Raw genomic sequence first — 15,573 nt, forward strand, 5'->3', positions numbered from 1 at the left:
CTATAAAACTCTGGTTGGAGTATTATGCCTAGTTCTGGTTGCCTCATTATAGGAAGGATGCGGAAGATTTAGAGAGGGTGCAGAGATGTACCAGGGATAGCCAGAATTAGAGAACATGTCTCATGAAGAAAGGTTGAGTGATCTAGGGCTTTTCTCTTTTGAGTGATGGAATATGAGAGGACACATGATAGAGGCATATACAATTATGAGGCATAGTTAGAGTGACTCCCAGCACCTTTTTCTCAGGGTGACAGTGCCCAATGGCACAGTACATCTGTTTAAGCTGAATGGAGGAACAATTTGGGGAAATGTCAGAGATTGGTATTAACAACTAACACACTAAGGATGTGCTGAAGGCAGCCTGCAAGTGTCGCCACATGTTTCAGTGCTAACATAGCATGTTCACAATACAGAACAGAATAAGCAACAAACAGCAGTAAACAAGCACACCACACACACACAGTCGTCCAACTCCAGGACCGGCCTCCAGTCTCTGCTTCAACATTTGCTTCGGTCTATGTTCTATATTATCCCATGCCAGTTAATATTCAATTCCTTGGGGTACACAGGGATGGACCTTCCCCGGTTTCATCACACAATAATGGATCACAGATGTGAACTGACTTGTAGGAAATTTTTGAAGCTTTGGAAGAATTTCCCTGAAAGTCTGGTTTTGTTCTTTTCATTCCCCTGTAGATCTCCCACACTCTCGCCTGACCTTTATTCCATTAGGGATTATGGGAGGGAAGGCATGAGCTATGTCCTGAACTACTTTAAATTCCTTACAAGTAGACAGCAGAATAGGAAAGTGACCTGAAAATTGCCTACACTCCTGACAAGCAAAGACAACCCCAAAGAACTGTGAAGTCAAACAAAAGCAAAACAGAAAATGCTGGAAATACTCAGAACAGTAATTATCTATTAGAAGAGAACCAGAAGTACATTTGAGGTTAAAGACAATGTATCAGAATGTAATGGTTCTAAAGAAGTGTTTTAGACCTGAAATATTAACTCTCATTTCTCCATGAATGATACCTGATCTCCACAGAGTATTTTACTTTACAGGTGTTGAGTTGTATACTTATATAGGACAACGGTAAAAGGTGCAAGTTTTCTAAAACTGAGTTTCAGAATCAACAGAGAGGACCCTAAGAATTATATGGAACAAGCTGATTTATCGAATCCTCAATATGCACCAAACTGATGAAATAGCCAAAGGTCAGGGTAAAATGTTATGTTTGGTCTGTATTTCTCTTTTTTTTTTAAAAGAGAACATTTTGTCAAACCCAATGATGACAAAGATTTGTATGGTAAAAGACAGTAAATAGATACATACCAGATAGTTTCTGTCGGAATCTTGGCCTGTGATGAATTGGCGTTCATGATTGCTTGTCAGGAATCTATAGTTGGGCATGGATTTGGATGGAGTAAGAAAAATCAGCTAATTCGAGGACAGAAACAATTTCAGCTGTGATGCTGCATTCCAAGGCCCAATTCTTCTGTCTAGCTTTTTTTTCTTTTAAATCTATTTGTCGATTATCACTGGCATTAAAATTGTACCTGTTGGAAAATATTTTTAAAATCTTACAACTGAACAGTTATCACTTGAATTCTGTTACATAGGGTAATATGCCTCACAATTGCATGTTACCCCGTTCAGCTAGGCAGCTTCAGTCTGCTGAGAGCAATTCACTTGAACCATTTTTATCTAAAGACAATAAAACATAATGAGGGATATTTTAAAGCTAATACGAGTGTTTCATTTCTGACAGCAGTTTTAATGAAGATGTATTGTTATGTGAATGCACATTTATTAGATAAATATGTAATATCAACTACATACAATTCCTTCACTTAAAAAAAGACAGTAAGATTCCTTTTGCAATGAGTATAGAGGTAAGAAATAAACTCGATACATACAATAATTGGACAAATACAACATTCAACAGTTGCATGCAGACACACATTTTTTTTACTGTTTCATTTACTGTACAGAAATGCTAAAAGAAAAGATTTTTTTTTACAAAATATGAAATTTACACTCTTTTCTTTCCATCCTAATTTACAATACATATAGTAGCACCTCAGAAACACAGAGTTGGTGAGTCATGAGCTCATTGACTGAATAGACTTGTTACATCTTTCATTGCTTAACAGCAATTGCTGGTTTACTGTGCCAATATCTCAGTCTGAATTAAAGTTTAGACAGCTTCTTGTTATTATACCAGAATACACACACCTTGTGCCAAATTGCACAAACTAAATAAAAAGTCACATATTTATAAATACAGTATTAAAGTAATAGGAAATCAAAATCTCAAAAAATAAGGACATATCAGATACAATGAGAGAAAACGGCAAAGGATATTAAAATATTTTGTATTTCTATAGTTCTCTGTAGACTACTTACTGTTGCCCCAAACAGAGCAAAAGTAAAGTAGAAATTAATATTTGAGTAATATTTATTCAATGCACATGTATGCATGTATTTATATTAATGACCATGGAATCTGGGTAGTACATTATGACAGTCTTTTCCCTCTCTGTGTACATTTCACATTATTGACCTACGTTATTCAAAGTAATCGTTTTTGAACTAAAATTGAGATTAGTAATTAATTCTGACCCTACCTCACCACTAAATAATGAAGATGCTGAGGTGCAGTGAAGCTCTAAACATCCATCTGTTCATGATTGAGAAACTCTACCACATTGTGGTCAATGTTATTAACTATACATTGTGGTGTAGTTAATAACCTTCATCCAGATCTTTATAACCAATCAATCTGGATTTTGTTGTGCTGTTTTGTTATGAGAGTTGGAAAAATCCATTAGAATTAAAAGGACTAATTGCAACTTATTGTAAACAGCATTTTATGGCTTTTTTTGGCTAATTTGAACAAATGGGTGTTTGTCCAATTGCAAGCTCAGTCTGAAATTTGCAAAAGGCATGTTATTCCTGCAGGTCAACTAAGCTATCACGTGGTTTATTTATTAGTTACATCATTTACGGTCATTTTAAACTAACTGTGTGAATGTATTTTGATGACTACATTCTCCAGCTTCTGGTTCCCCTTTTACTGTTGTTATTAATTTTTCAGTTTTGAATGTGGTTGAATACTAAATACAAAACCAATAATGAAAGCAAGTATTTCTAACACTACTTGAGAAATTTATAGATAATCACTTTTTTTTTTAATTGTCATGTTGCGCTATAACAATCAGTTTATTTTGAAGTAATGTCATTGCTCACCTTTGGAAGTCTAAATTATAAATCAGATAGACACTGACTGTCAGCAAAATGTATTATTGTACTCTTTTTCCTCTTATTTTTGGAACATGTGGTTCCACAGCATGGTGTACTGTTCAAACTTCACCTTGGTAGCCATTCTGTATGTGATTTGATAATGAATATCACCAGACTTTTTAAATGGGCATGGTTATTTTAGTGTGCTTGATGTATCCCCATCAGCGACACTTGTCTCCAATTAAGCACTAACATCTTGTAAATAAGTAGAACCATAAGATCTTGTGCGAGAGGTCTGGTATAAATGACATAGTAAATACTGCCTTTACCATTGCAGCAATCAGAGGAACTAAAAATGAATGTGAGAGATTAAAATATTTTTAAAGCTTTCATTTAATTTTTCATAGTTCAGTGTGAAAATGGAAATTATTCTAGTAATGCTTAATAAACTGTAACTTAATTCAGATGCTGTCATCCAAAACAGATTTATCAAAAACTGAACTGTTTGTCAGTTTTTGTATCACACACACTTCACAATCATTGAACTGTAACTCTAGCTCAGGGTCAATTTGAGTTTAAGCTGGCCCAGTGGATTAGTTGGAAGTTTAAGGGGTTTTTTTTCTATTACATTTAGCAGAAAATCCATATTTCAGCAATATTTTGCTTTGGTATTGGGAAAAGTTAGTAGCCTTGTACTTTGTATGAAGATATTTCATCTCGGCTAAATTATTGCAATGAAAAACAGTGAACAATTAAGCAGAATTCTTTCTATTAATTATCTTCTGATGACTTTAAGCTCAGGTTGCTTGTGCATTTTCACAACCAGCTACTTGGCTATCTAGTAAAACTCTAGGTAGGACACAAGACTTACCATCCCTCCCAGTATTGCTGATTACTCCTCCACCCTCACCCACCTGCCTTCCCCCTCTCACCTGCTAGCTCCTGTTCCTCCCTTCTCTATACTTTTATTCTGGTCTCTGCCCCTTCCCTTTCCAGTCCTGATGAAGGGTCTCAGTCTGAAATGTTGACTGTTTATTTTCCTCCATGGATGCTGCCTGATCCGCTGAGTTCTTCCACCATTTCATGCATTAAATATCACCTTTCTTAGAAACCATTAGCTTAATTCCCACATTGATGGCTATGCAGTAAGTGATAATAGTGAATTTGATGGGAAAATTTTCCTGATCAACTCTGCTAATTGATTGAAAATGAATTGGGCTCAAACAACTTAAATTTCGCTGAGTAACTGTTGTATCCTGATGTTACATCACTTCCTGACTAAAAGATGTGCCATTAAGGGGTTTAGGTACTGCAAAAGAAAAAAATGCATGTATTGTTATGTAACCCATATAACAAAGATCAGCGGTTGTGCATTAAATATGGCAAGTCTTACTTGTAAAATTATTAGCAAACATATCTGAATTTGCAATGGGTGTACTGTTGGGTTGTAGTAAATGTAGTTTTATTTGGTCCTGTTGCTTTACTGTTATGTGCATTTTTAGGTTGCTTGATGATTCACATTTTTAGTCCTGGTGAATCAAGTCCAATTACTTACTATTTTAACTGCAGAGATTACAGATGACTAAGGCCAGAAAAGGGCAAAATATTTTAATACAATGTAAAGGAACCTTGAAATGCAGGACACCCAGAACAGATTTCAATTTTATTTGTGCAAGGTCACAGACAATAAAAGTTCCACTTTTACTCTGAAAACAAGAATACTTATTTTTCCATCTCATATCAATAATGTTGAACCTTTGATTCGACGTGTGAATGCTTACAGAGACTCCAAAGAGTCTATAAATTCAGATTAAAATTAAATAGAGTTGTGCCATTAAGGGAAGACTCCAATAGAATTTTAAACAGGAGTAGGTAACGTACTAGCTTCAGCATAAAGAAGTGTATCTGGAATTCCATTTGCTGCTCTCCAACAAGTAACTCAGTCATATAGATCCATACCCAGATCTAATTCTTGTCTAACTAATATCACTCAGGGCAACAAGTTATGTTAGTACAATCACTTAAAAGTTTCTAAACAAGAGAGGGGAGAACTGAATGCACTAAAACCCTTTATTGATTTCTGATTAATGCCTCTCTACATTTGTGGTTGGTAAGAATTAGGTAAATGATTGAGTAACCCAATTTCTTTTAGGGGAGGGATGGGAGCTCCTTGCCACTCTCAATAGGGCCTTGTGTGTTACGAGGTTACTTTAAAACAGTTGCTAGCTGGAGACAATGCCCTGGTTGAGGTTTACATTTTAGGGAAAGGAGGGTTTCAAATGATATAATAGATACAATTTGGATTGAAAGCAGAGTTTGAGATAAATCTGTAAATATATGTGACTTAACTGAGTTTTTCTACTGGTACTAAAGCATTTTAAGCATGTATTCAAACAGTAACAGTACATCAGAACAGAGACTACCACAGATTACTATATACAGCATTAAGCAGGAGCACGCAAGTAAGACAAATTGTTTTGGTGTTTAAAAACAGATTTTCCTTGTATTTTCCATAGCTAATTTGGTCATAATATTTTAAAGCACTCCAAACTTAACTTGAGCAGAGTAATAAAAGAGGAACATTTAGGTATATAAAAAAATAATTTTCCCAAAATCAGAAGTTTTACTGGCACTTGTATAGTTACTTTCTTACAAAGCATTTTTTTCTACTGAAAATACCAAAGGGTTTTATCTGCACACAGCATTTGGTGTATGTTCTACAGCCAGCCATATGCCAGAAACCACATTCAGCACAAATGTTTCTTTGTGGTTACTCTCAAACAATAATTATTGTGGCACATTTATATTGATAAAAAACAGTATAGTGAAAAAAATACCTGATGATAAAAAATTAATATTGTGGAGATAACTGATAGCTGATTGTTATTAGTTACAGAATAAGTAGTGAAAGTGCACTTTGTTGATGCCATATTAGGTTTCATTAGCATACAATCAATAGCATTCTTTCCCAATTATACCTTGAAATTGAGACATTATGAATTCAGACAATGGGAGCCATACCAGGTCAACAGCCCAGCCCTGGCTTGCTAAAGTCTACATAAGACAGCCAGGCAATAGTTTTAGGAAGGACACCCTGACGTGGTAAATATAATTATATTTTAAGGTTGCTTTGAAAATATACATGTTCTGAAAGACTGGAGAGTACTGGAATTTTCACTTCTGAAGGGAAGACTTGGCTGTTCCAGGTTCTGTATAATGTGGCAATAGAGAATATTTAAAAACAGAATCACTAAAGATCTAGAGGAAGTTAAGACAAGTAGAAACAGCCAACTTAAATTTCAGAAACAAATTTCTTTACAGAGCAATGAGGGTGACGGGTCTCATTGAAACCTATCTACAGATAACGAGAGGATGTTTCCCATAGTAAGGGCATTAAAAAACTATGGCGAGAAACCAGGAGAATGGTATTGAGAAGGATAATGAATCAGCCATGACAGAATGGCACTGCAGACCTGATGGGCCAAATGGCCTGATTCCACATCTATATCTTATGAGACGGATATGACGGAGCAGGAAATGCAGAGGACATGACTTTCAAAGACCTTCTGTTGTGTTGTGATTAGGAAAAAAAGTACTAACGTAGAATTATGAAATCTTGTTCAAGAATGGGTTAGGATGTTTAGAATAGGGAATTAACTCAGTTGAATGTAGGCAAGTTTTCTGGTGGCCAGAAATGGGTGGTGCTATTCCCTAGGCTTATCCTTGAACTATTCTTGTCTATTAAATATATCAGTAATTTGGGTGAAAATCTAGCAGTACCTAAATCTGTGGCTAAGAGGCACAGCAATTAGTTATGACATGCCAGGGAAAATTGCAAGAGTATATTGATAAAATGATGGGTGTGCAAAGAAGCAAAAGATAAAATTTAGTGTCGGGGGGATGGGTGCTTTTGGTTCTCAATGTAATATAATTGTACTTTAATTGGGGAAAACTGGGTGATAATGGATTTTTATGGTTGTGGAAATACATTAAAAGGAATCATTCAAGAAAGGTCTGTCGGTGCAGATCTTTTCTCTAATTTTAACTAAAAATGGGATAAATGTACTACAGAATCCTAATATACTGTATGAAAAAAATTCTGTGTAACCAACTAATCCAGGGGTTCCCAACCTTTTTTTATGCCATGGACCCCTACCATTAACTGAGGGGTCCGTGGACTCCAGGTTGGGAACCCTGAGCTAATCACATATAGATAATTACCTGAAACCATATTCTAATACCCCTGCTGACCAGCACAAACAACTTGCAAAAGCAGGGAATAGATGAAAAAATAGAACTGTGATTACTCCGTGGTACCACATCGTTGACAGGTCGGGGGGTAAGTGGGGGATTGCCGCCAGAACAGTCATACAGCTTGATAGATTGCATGGCCTCCTGTGTTTTAATTTCATAATGGAAACATAAATTGTCTCACTGCTTGAATTTTTGTTCAGGAAATGGTGTCTGCCTAATTAAAAACAAGCCGGGACCTATCCCACCCTTGCCAACGACTTTGCTGAGCAGACTTGATGGGCCAAATGGCCTATCACTTCCTTTGAACAGTGTCTTATCTTGTACAATATTGTTTCTATCTTGAATATGAACACTGATTTTTAATATCAGTTGTGCCCCTCCCATTCCTTTTCTAACATTATATTGCTTTCTCATCTACCGTGGAAATCTATTTTTTCCTTTTGCTTTTTGAATGCTGTCACACCCCTAACCTTCACAACAGCCAACAGCATCTTTGTGAAAACTGGCACAAATTTACTAATTTCCCCCTGTTCTTCTCATTTGGTGAAAAAAAAGCATGCTTCTCTTTACTGTACATGATCTTTTGCAAGAATTACACCCAAAGTCGTCTTTCTCCAAGCCACTTTCTGCATACTTTCAACATTCAAAACATTTTTGTAACTTTAATTGATTTTAAATCCCATTTCATATTTTAAAGGAGCAGTCCTTCTCTATGTTCCAAGACTGACACAGAAGCAAGACTTTGTTTTTAGCGTAGTTTACTACATTGAAATTGAATTTTCTAACAGGAGATAATAGTTTACATATAAAAAGCTATAGAAATTAAACAAGAGTTTTATTGTTTTACAAATTTCAGTACAATCCTAGATAATCCTAAGGAGATAGATTCAATAAACTTAAACCCAAACCTAAATAATATTGAGTTACATACCTCAACTGACTTAAATAGTTCACAGAAATCCTAAGCTGCTGTAGCTCAAAAGAACTAAAAAGAACATACATTTTCCATCTCCCTTTTTCCCTTTCCCTCACCTCAAAACTTATGGAAGTTATTTGTAAATACAAACTTCAAGACAATGATTATTTTCTGCAATAATTGCATTGTTTTTAAACGATCTCTCTCATCACAGTGTACATTTAAAAAAAGGTTTCTTGCACCTGCAAATGATCGTCAGCAGCATTTTAATAATCATTGGGCACTGTTCAATTGTTTTGCCAATACCACAGTACTTAAGATATATTAAAAAAAAACCTTTTTGGTGCCACATGAACTTGGTACAAAAACCACAGCCTGTAGAACTGCATTGGTGTGTTCAGATAAGTCTACATTAAGAATGTGGAATGCTCTTTTTTTAAATGAACAAAAATAAGGAAGCGGTTAGGGCAATTGAAATGGGATAATAACACAGTTCTGTCATTTAATCACCTCTGCGTACTCCTTTTATATTACAATGATATGACGTCCAACATCTTTATCACAGGTTGTGAAATACAGGCAGTGATACTGTTTCATTACAGCATGGAAGAAATCATCTTTCCTTTCAGTGCTGTAGTGTCCCTACCTTGGTCAATAAGAATCCTTTGTGCTTTTGTTTTGTAATTGATCATGATTTTTTTTTGCATTTTCTTCAGTGAGTTTGAAGATATAGTTAGTGAGAGTCCATCCAGTCTCTTCCTTACAATGGAACTGTAAGGAACTGTACAGGGATCCAGGAAAATCATTGTACTTGATAACAGGGGCTTGCCAGCTCTGGTTTGTTTCTCAGCTTTCCCCTGTGCAAGGCATTTGATTCCTAGTAAAATTCCTCACCTCAATAGTGAAAGTGGAGAATAATCCACAAAACGTCTGAGCCAAATAACAAACCTGCAATTAGTGGCTCAAAGCTAATTGCTGAATTGAAGTATTTCCCATCTTTTGCCTTCAAATGTTTTAAAAATGCAGACAAGATTTGTGGCATTAATAACTAAAGATTAAAAGATTCCCTAATTAGCTGGTTTCTTCTGACTTGTCAATGTTTCAAATCTCATCTGTGTTCCAGGGATCTAAAGAAATTTAGAACTGTAAAAGGTGACAGCAATTTGCAATGGGTCTCCTACCAGTACTATCCACAGAGAAATCTGTCAATAGTTTTTCACTGTCAGCAGTGCAAGGCAGTGTGGAGTCTCAGTTGAGCTTCAGTGAAGTTGAAGCTAGAGTTAATGTGGTGGATAAAAAGGAAGAATATTTAGTTGTTCTCAAACAAGGACAGAAGGTCATCATTGCTGTTGTTTGGCATATCCGGAGGTCCTAAATAGGAAAGTAGTTCATCTGGGTTTGTAATCTCTGGAAGAAGCTAGAAAACAAGGACAAACAATATCAGAATTTTAAGGCAATTTAAATCCTGTTGATATAGGGTTGAAACAGTTTCAAGTTAACCAAAAACAAACCCAACTTTGAAATCCATAGCTCCATTCCTTAGCTTTGTGGAATGCACTATTTGCACCCGTGAAGCTGACAAAATTCCTAGAGCTCAGAGAGATTTGGCAGTGATTGGGCAAGAGGGAGCTGATGAGGGGTGGAGGAAGTGAGGCCAAACTTTTATTGTGTAGTTCTGTGGAATACCTCTGATACAGTATAACAGAACTGTTTTCTAAGGCAGTTTCTCAACACTTCCTGAGGTCCATGCTTTATGTGGAATAAGTCACCATGTGTATGCGCTTGACCTCTCTGCAACAACAACTCAAAGCTGTCCGCCGGTCCAGTTTATTCTCTGCCTCAGCTGATACTGCAATGGATGACTTCTTTTCCCTTCCTTTTTGAGGTCAAAAAACGATAATTTGAACAACTCTTGGATTCTAGTTCCTCTCCTGACTTTTCTTACACTCCACTTTCCTCTGGTCTCATCTCTCCTTCCAGTTACAGGCCCATGCTAGGTTTTCACCAAATTTCTGATCTTTCCCTTTCTGACCCTGAATGACTTGTCTTTAGCTAAGGCATCAGCTTCACCCTCCATATATCCCCATCTTAAATAATTACAGCCCAACAAAATGTTGGATTCTTCCTTTGTTGCCATTTTGGCTATTTTTTTTTTGGCCATGAATCCTTCTCCATTTTTACGGGGTTCCTGATACATTTGGACCTATTCTTCTGGCCCCTACTCTCTCTGTCTATTCATTGCTAACTGCCAAAAAGCATTATCTGCTTTAATTTCAACACTTTCCTCATTAACTCTAATCTACCCTGTGAACTTTCAGTGGTCTACTCATTAAGAAGATATTGATATTGCCACCAAACATGCTCACAAGGGTGCTGCTATTGTACTTCAGCAACTGACATCTCATCTTATCTTGCAGAGCCATGTCAGCTCTCAGTCACGTCCTTTTTCTAGGTCTTGAACACCGGGACATTGTCTCCCGAATTGTCTTTAACCTTCTCCCCAAGATTCCAACACTACCTCATCCCAGCATAGCCTGATTCTACCTTCTGTCCAAGATCCATAATCAGGATTGTACAGGTAGTCTCATTGTTTCAGTGTGCTGTTGCCCCATTGAATACATTTCTTCCTGCCTCTACCTCATCCTTTCACCCCTGGTCCACTTACATGTGTGACACTGCAGATGCTCTCTGCCACCTTCTAATTCCTCGATTCCACTTTCACCATGGACACATGATCTCTCTGTGAATTCATTCACATCAGAAGAGTACGAGTCCCACAGCAATCTTTACTATGTCCTCCCACTATGCCCCCTTCAAGGACTCCATCACTCTCTCAGTTCCTTCATCTCTGCTGCATTTACTCCAAAGGAGAGATGTTCCGTGCAGTTGCCTCTCAAATGATTCCTTCTTGAACTTTGGCTTCCTTTCTAGCATTGTGGATAGAGCTTAAACACATTTAATTTTATATTCTGCATCTCAGCTATTCACCTGCACTTCTTCCAAACCATTGATCACAGTGCCTCCTCTACTTTAGAGAAACCAGGCCACAATGGGCGATCACTTTGCAGAACACCTGTGTTCAGTCTGCAGGACAGATCTGAACTTCTGGTTGTCTTCCCCTTTAGTTCACCACCCTCTCTGTCTGACCTTTCTGGATGTGGCTTCCTGCACTGTAACATGAAGGACCAGCATAAACTTGAGCAACAAGTTCCTCATGGATGAAAGAAAAATGGAGAGCTAGATTAAGCTACTCCAAGATCAAAGGGTCAGCACAACATGGGCTGAAGGACCAGTATTGTTTATGTTCTATAACCTCATATTCCAATCGAGTGTGCTGCAGCCTTCCAGTGTTGAAACTGTCAACTTTGGGAAACTCACTCTTTCTTCCCCAATCAGAACACACCATTTCCATCTGTTATCATTTTGGCTTGACTTTTCTTCCTCTTTTTGTATAGCACAGCTTGATGGACATGTTTCACAGCCTTGCTATTAGAAATAGAGTAAGTTTTGCAATAATGTTTCTCTAATGCAATTGGATTCAACTCAGTTGATGAATTAGGGAACATTATTTCTATTACGCAAGCCAAATTGGTCATAATGTGATTTTGTTCAGGCACTGCAGAACCACTTCAAGAGCTGTGATTTCCAGACTGACACACAGAAAAGAAAAGCTGTTTTGGGAAAACAACCTCTTTATATGTAACCTCCCTGCAGACATGAGACATCACTGTCTCTTACAAACACAGGCTGCTAGTTTCACTGCGGGAAGCTTTTTGAAGCTGACAAGCAATTGCTTCTATTGTCACATACAACAACATTCTATTAAATAATGCCTCAGCCAGCTTTTAGCATGCAGTAACAAAATAAACAGTTTTGAAAATCCTGTGGTGGGAAAAATATCTTTGTTATTGTGAGTACGAAACTCTTCAGCTCCAACTTCCTTTTTTCATTGACACAATTTTTATAATGCAATTTTCTAAATGTGAGGTTTCTTAGCACGTTGTAGCAGAACTATGTGTACATTACAAGTGTAAAGGTTTCTCTTCCACGTTAACTGCTAAGGCTAATAAAATGGCCTCTCTGTAATGTTAACTGCTGAGGTAATGGGTTCCCTGTAGCAGCATGTTTGGGTTATAGGTAGAGCTAACAGAACTTTGGAATTCAGTTGCTGACCAATGGATGAGATGTTATTCTTTCTTGTTTGTGTGAAAGCTGTTAGTTTTCACAGGCTTTGAGCAGAAGGCGCGAGGGGGATAAAGAGTGGAGACGTGACTTGAGGAGTCGGTGGGCTGCCCGACCCTCCGGGCTCCAGCGGGAACCGAGGGTCGACGACGATCGAAGGAGGAATCAGCAAAGGAAAACCGTGAGCTCCAATGAATTGTGCACGAACTGATTAAATAAATTCTTGGCGCCTTTTATTTTATATTTTGTTCTCTATGAGTGTCATAGTCCAAGTAAGAGTTATAAAATCTTACTTGTTTAACCGCACATTGTGTACTGTTTGTTATTTCGGGGTACTGATTTCACACTGGGCACACTTCACGCAACATCCACCCAAACGGGAGATCTAAAGTTTGGCTGGGGGGGGGGGGGTTACCACCCCTGAGATCATGCCACTAGGCAAAGCGAATGTTACACAAGCAAAGTAGCATAATGTGATACCCACTGCTACACTAAGTCATAGTCTTACCCTATCAGAGATACTTCCATTGTTTGAACCATCCCTTCCCCACCTTGTCTGCTACTAAAAACTAACTTGTTTTTCTTCTTCCTAGTCATGTGATGGGTTCTAAACCTAAAATCTTAACCATCATGCCCGATCTGATGTGTGATTCCAGCATTTTGTTTTCATAACAGAAAATTAACATCGAATATTTTGCCCTGGTGTGGCCTAGACAGTGCAGACAACCGATCAAAATAAAGTGTGGTGTTGAAAACATCTCTGGAATCTAAACTACACTTGTGGCTTGTACATTTCCAAGATGTTCAAGAGTGAGGTAAATCATTTATGATAATTTGTCTTCAAATCTTGAAGTGTTAACCTATCTTCCAACATGTTGCCTGACCTGCTCAGTATTTTGATTTTCTTTTTGAAGTGAGTAGTAGTCACGTGGCTAATATATTATGTACTTAAAGGAAGTTGCTGACTGTGGACGAAAACATTCATAAAAAATTTTGTCACACTTACTTCCAGAGAAGGCTCTGGAACATCAGCTGCTCCCTGACCACCTGGTTGACCTTCCATCACTGAAGATGGGTTAAACGTCAATTCACCATGTGAATGGGCGCTGGAGCCCGTCTGCTGGAGCTGCCGCGGGTGCTGGGAGGGGCTTCTGTGGTGCAGTGGCTGCCCTGTCTGATTGCCAAGGTGGGGTGCATGGACTCCTTGCTGCATAGTAGGGTGGGGTTGATCTATCGTAGTAGAATGAGGAATCTGTGGAGAAAAGATAAAAATAAAAGAATGGAATCAAATAATGGGACAACCACAGATAGTCAAACCTTTTCCAGATGCTTTGATAGTAATAGAATTGAGAAAACAAATACAGGTCCACAATCCCTTATCCAAAATCCTTGAGGCCAGTTGCATTTTGGATTTCAGACCGCCCCCCCCACCCCCGATACCAAAAAATACGTATGCTCAAGTTACCTAATACAATGTAAATGCTATGTAAATAGTTGTTATACTGTACTGTTTAGGGAATAATGACAAGAAAAAAATTTATTTCCAACAAAAACATTCAATAAGACATTAAAATATACAGCTTCAAACGAACCGAATCAAACACATGGTAAATGACTTATTGGAATAAATGTAGAACGTCACTGTCACTATAAAACTTCAGTAACTTGTCTTTCTGTTTATTTAAATCATATACAGTGGTAATTCGACACTATTTTCTTCAGTAAGACGCTGCACAGACACACCACGATCAAGCTTCTGCAATAACTTCACTTCCTGTGTTATTGATAATGATAGCTGCTTCCTTCTCTTTTTCTCATTGTTACCCATAGGGATATCTGCAGCTCTTTTTGACATTTTCACAGTGAAATTAAACACAAAGTCAACAGTGAATACACAATATCAGCGAACAGCAAATGCACGTGTAACCAGTACGAGCGCTGAGCCACAACTGACGTCTGGCGGCCTCTGCTAGTGCTGCCACGTCACACCTGAGTGACATCAGCTGTTGGCGAAAAAAACTTCTGTTTTCAGAGCTTTTTGGATTTCAGAATTTTGGATAAAGGAATGTGCACCTGTATATCAAAGGAAAGGTCCCATCCCCCTTCCTGATGCCTATCACCCAACTTCAAGGACTGATATCCTGTAAACACCAGAACAATTTCATCATTAAGAGCAAGGGGATAAGACGTGAGAGAATAGGACCAATCAAGTGTGACAGTGGAAAAGTGTGTATGGAACCGGAGGAGATAGCAGAGGTACTTAATGAATACTTTGCTTCAGTATTCACTACAGAAAAGGCCCTTGGCGATTGTAGGGATGACTTAGAGCGGACTGAAAAGCTTGAGCATACAGACATTAAGAAACAGCATGTGCTGGAGCTTTTGGAAAGCATCAAGTTGGATAAGTCACCGGGACTGGATGAGATATACCCCAAAACACAAAATACTCTGCAGATGCTGGGGTCAAAGCAACACTTACAACATGCTGGAGGAACTCAGCAGGTCAGGCAGCATCCGTGGAAACGACCTGCTGAGTTCCTAGAGCATGTTGTGAGTGTTGCTTTGACCCCAGCATTTGCAGAAAATTTTGTTTTTACGATTTGCTATTCCGCTGCAAAGTCTCTTCGAGGTATGCCTACCCTGAAGAAGTTTAAATCTTCCCTTCAACGGGAGTTCAGTGAGACCCTCTCTCACTGCTCCCCCTCTGTGGTCTCCGCCTCTGACTCTTCGACCAGATCCTCACCCAGACCCGCTAGCACAGCCACGTCTCCTTCCTGGGAACAGTTTCCACCACCATCTGCTACCTCAGGGATTCCAGCTCCGGTTCCAGGCCTCCCAGTTCAGGCCCAGTGAGGATCCCGGGTACTTCCGTTTCATTGACCGCTGCTCCCGCCGGATTCTCCGTGCCACGCTCGCTGCCATGCGGAGATACCTACGGGCCCTGTCCCTCTCTCTGCCACCACTCCGGGACTCA

At 38.4% G+C, this 15,573-nt stretch overlaps 1 protein-coding gene across 5 annotated transcripts in view; it reads right to left on the bottom strand.

Annotated features, from left to right (window-relative positions):
* Positions 1–1,941: 1,941 nt before the first annotated feature.
* Positions 1,942–15,573, bottom strand: part of LOC134351082 (zinc finger MIZ domain-containing protein 1-like) — a 241,725-nt gene continuing 228,093 nt past the window's right edge. For all 5 annotated transcript variants that reach the window (XM_063057131.1, XM_063057132.1, XM_063057133.1 and 2 more), the window contains 2 exons: positions 13,606–13,851; positions 1,942–9,834 (listed from right to left, as the gene is read on the bottom strand). In XM_063057131.1, coding sequence (XP_062913201.1) covers positions 9,727–9,834; positions 13,606–13,851 — 354 coding nt within the window. In that variant the 3' untranslated portion in view covers positions 1,942–9,726. The remainder of the gene's footprint in view (positions 9,835–13,605; positions 13,852–15,573) is intronic.

The sequence above is a fragment of the Mobula hypostoma genome, chromosome 8 (assembly GCF_963921235.1).
Source record: "Mobula hypostoma chromosome 8, sMobHyp1.1, whole genome shotgun sequence".
NCBI lineage: Eukaryota > Metazoa > Chordata > Chondrichthyes > Myliobatiformes > Myliobatidae > Mobula > Mobula hypostoma.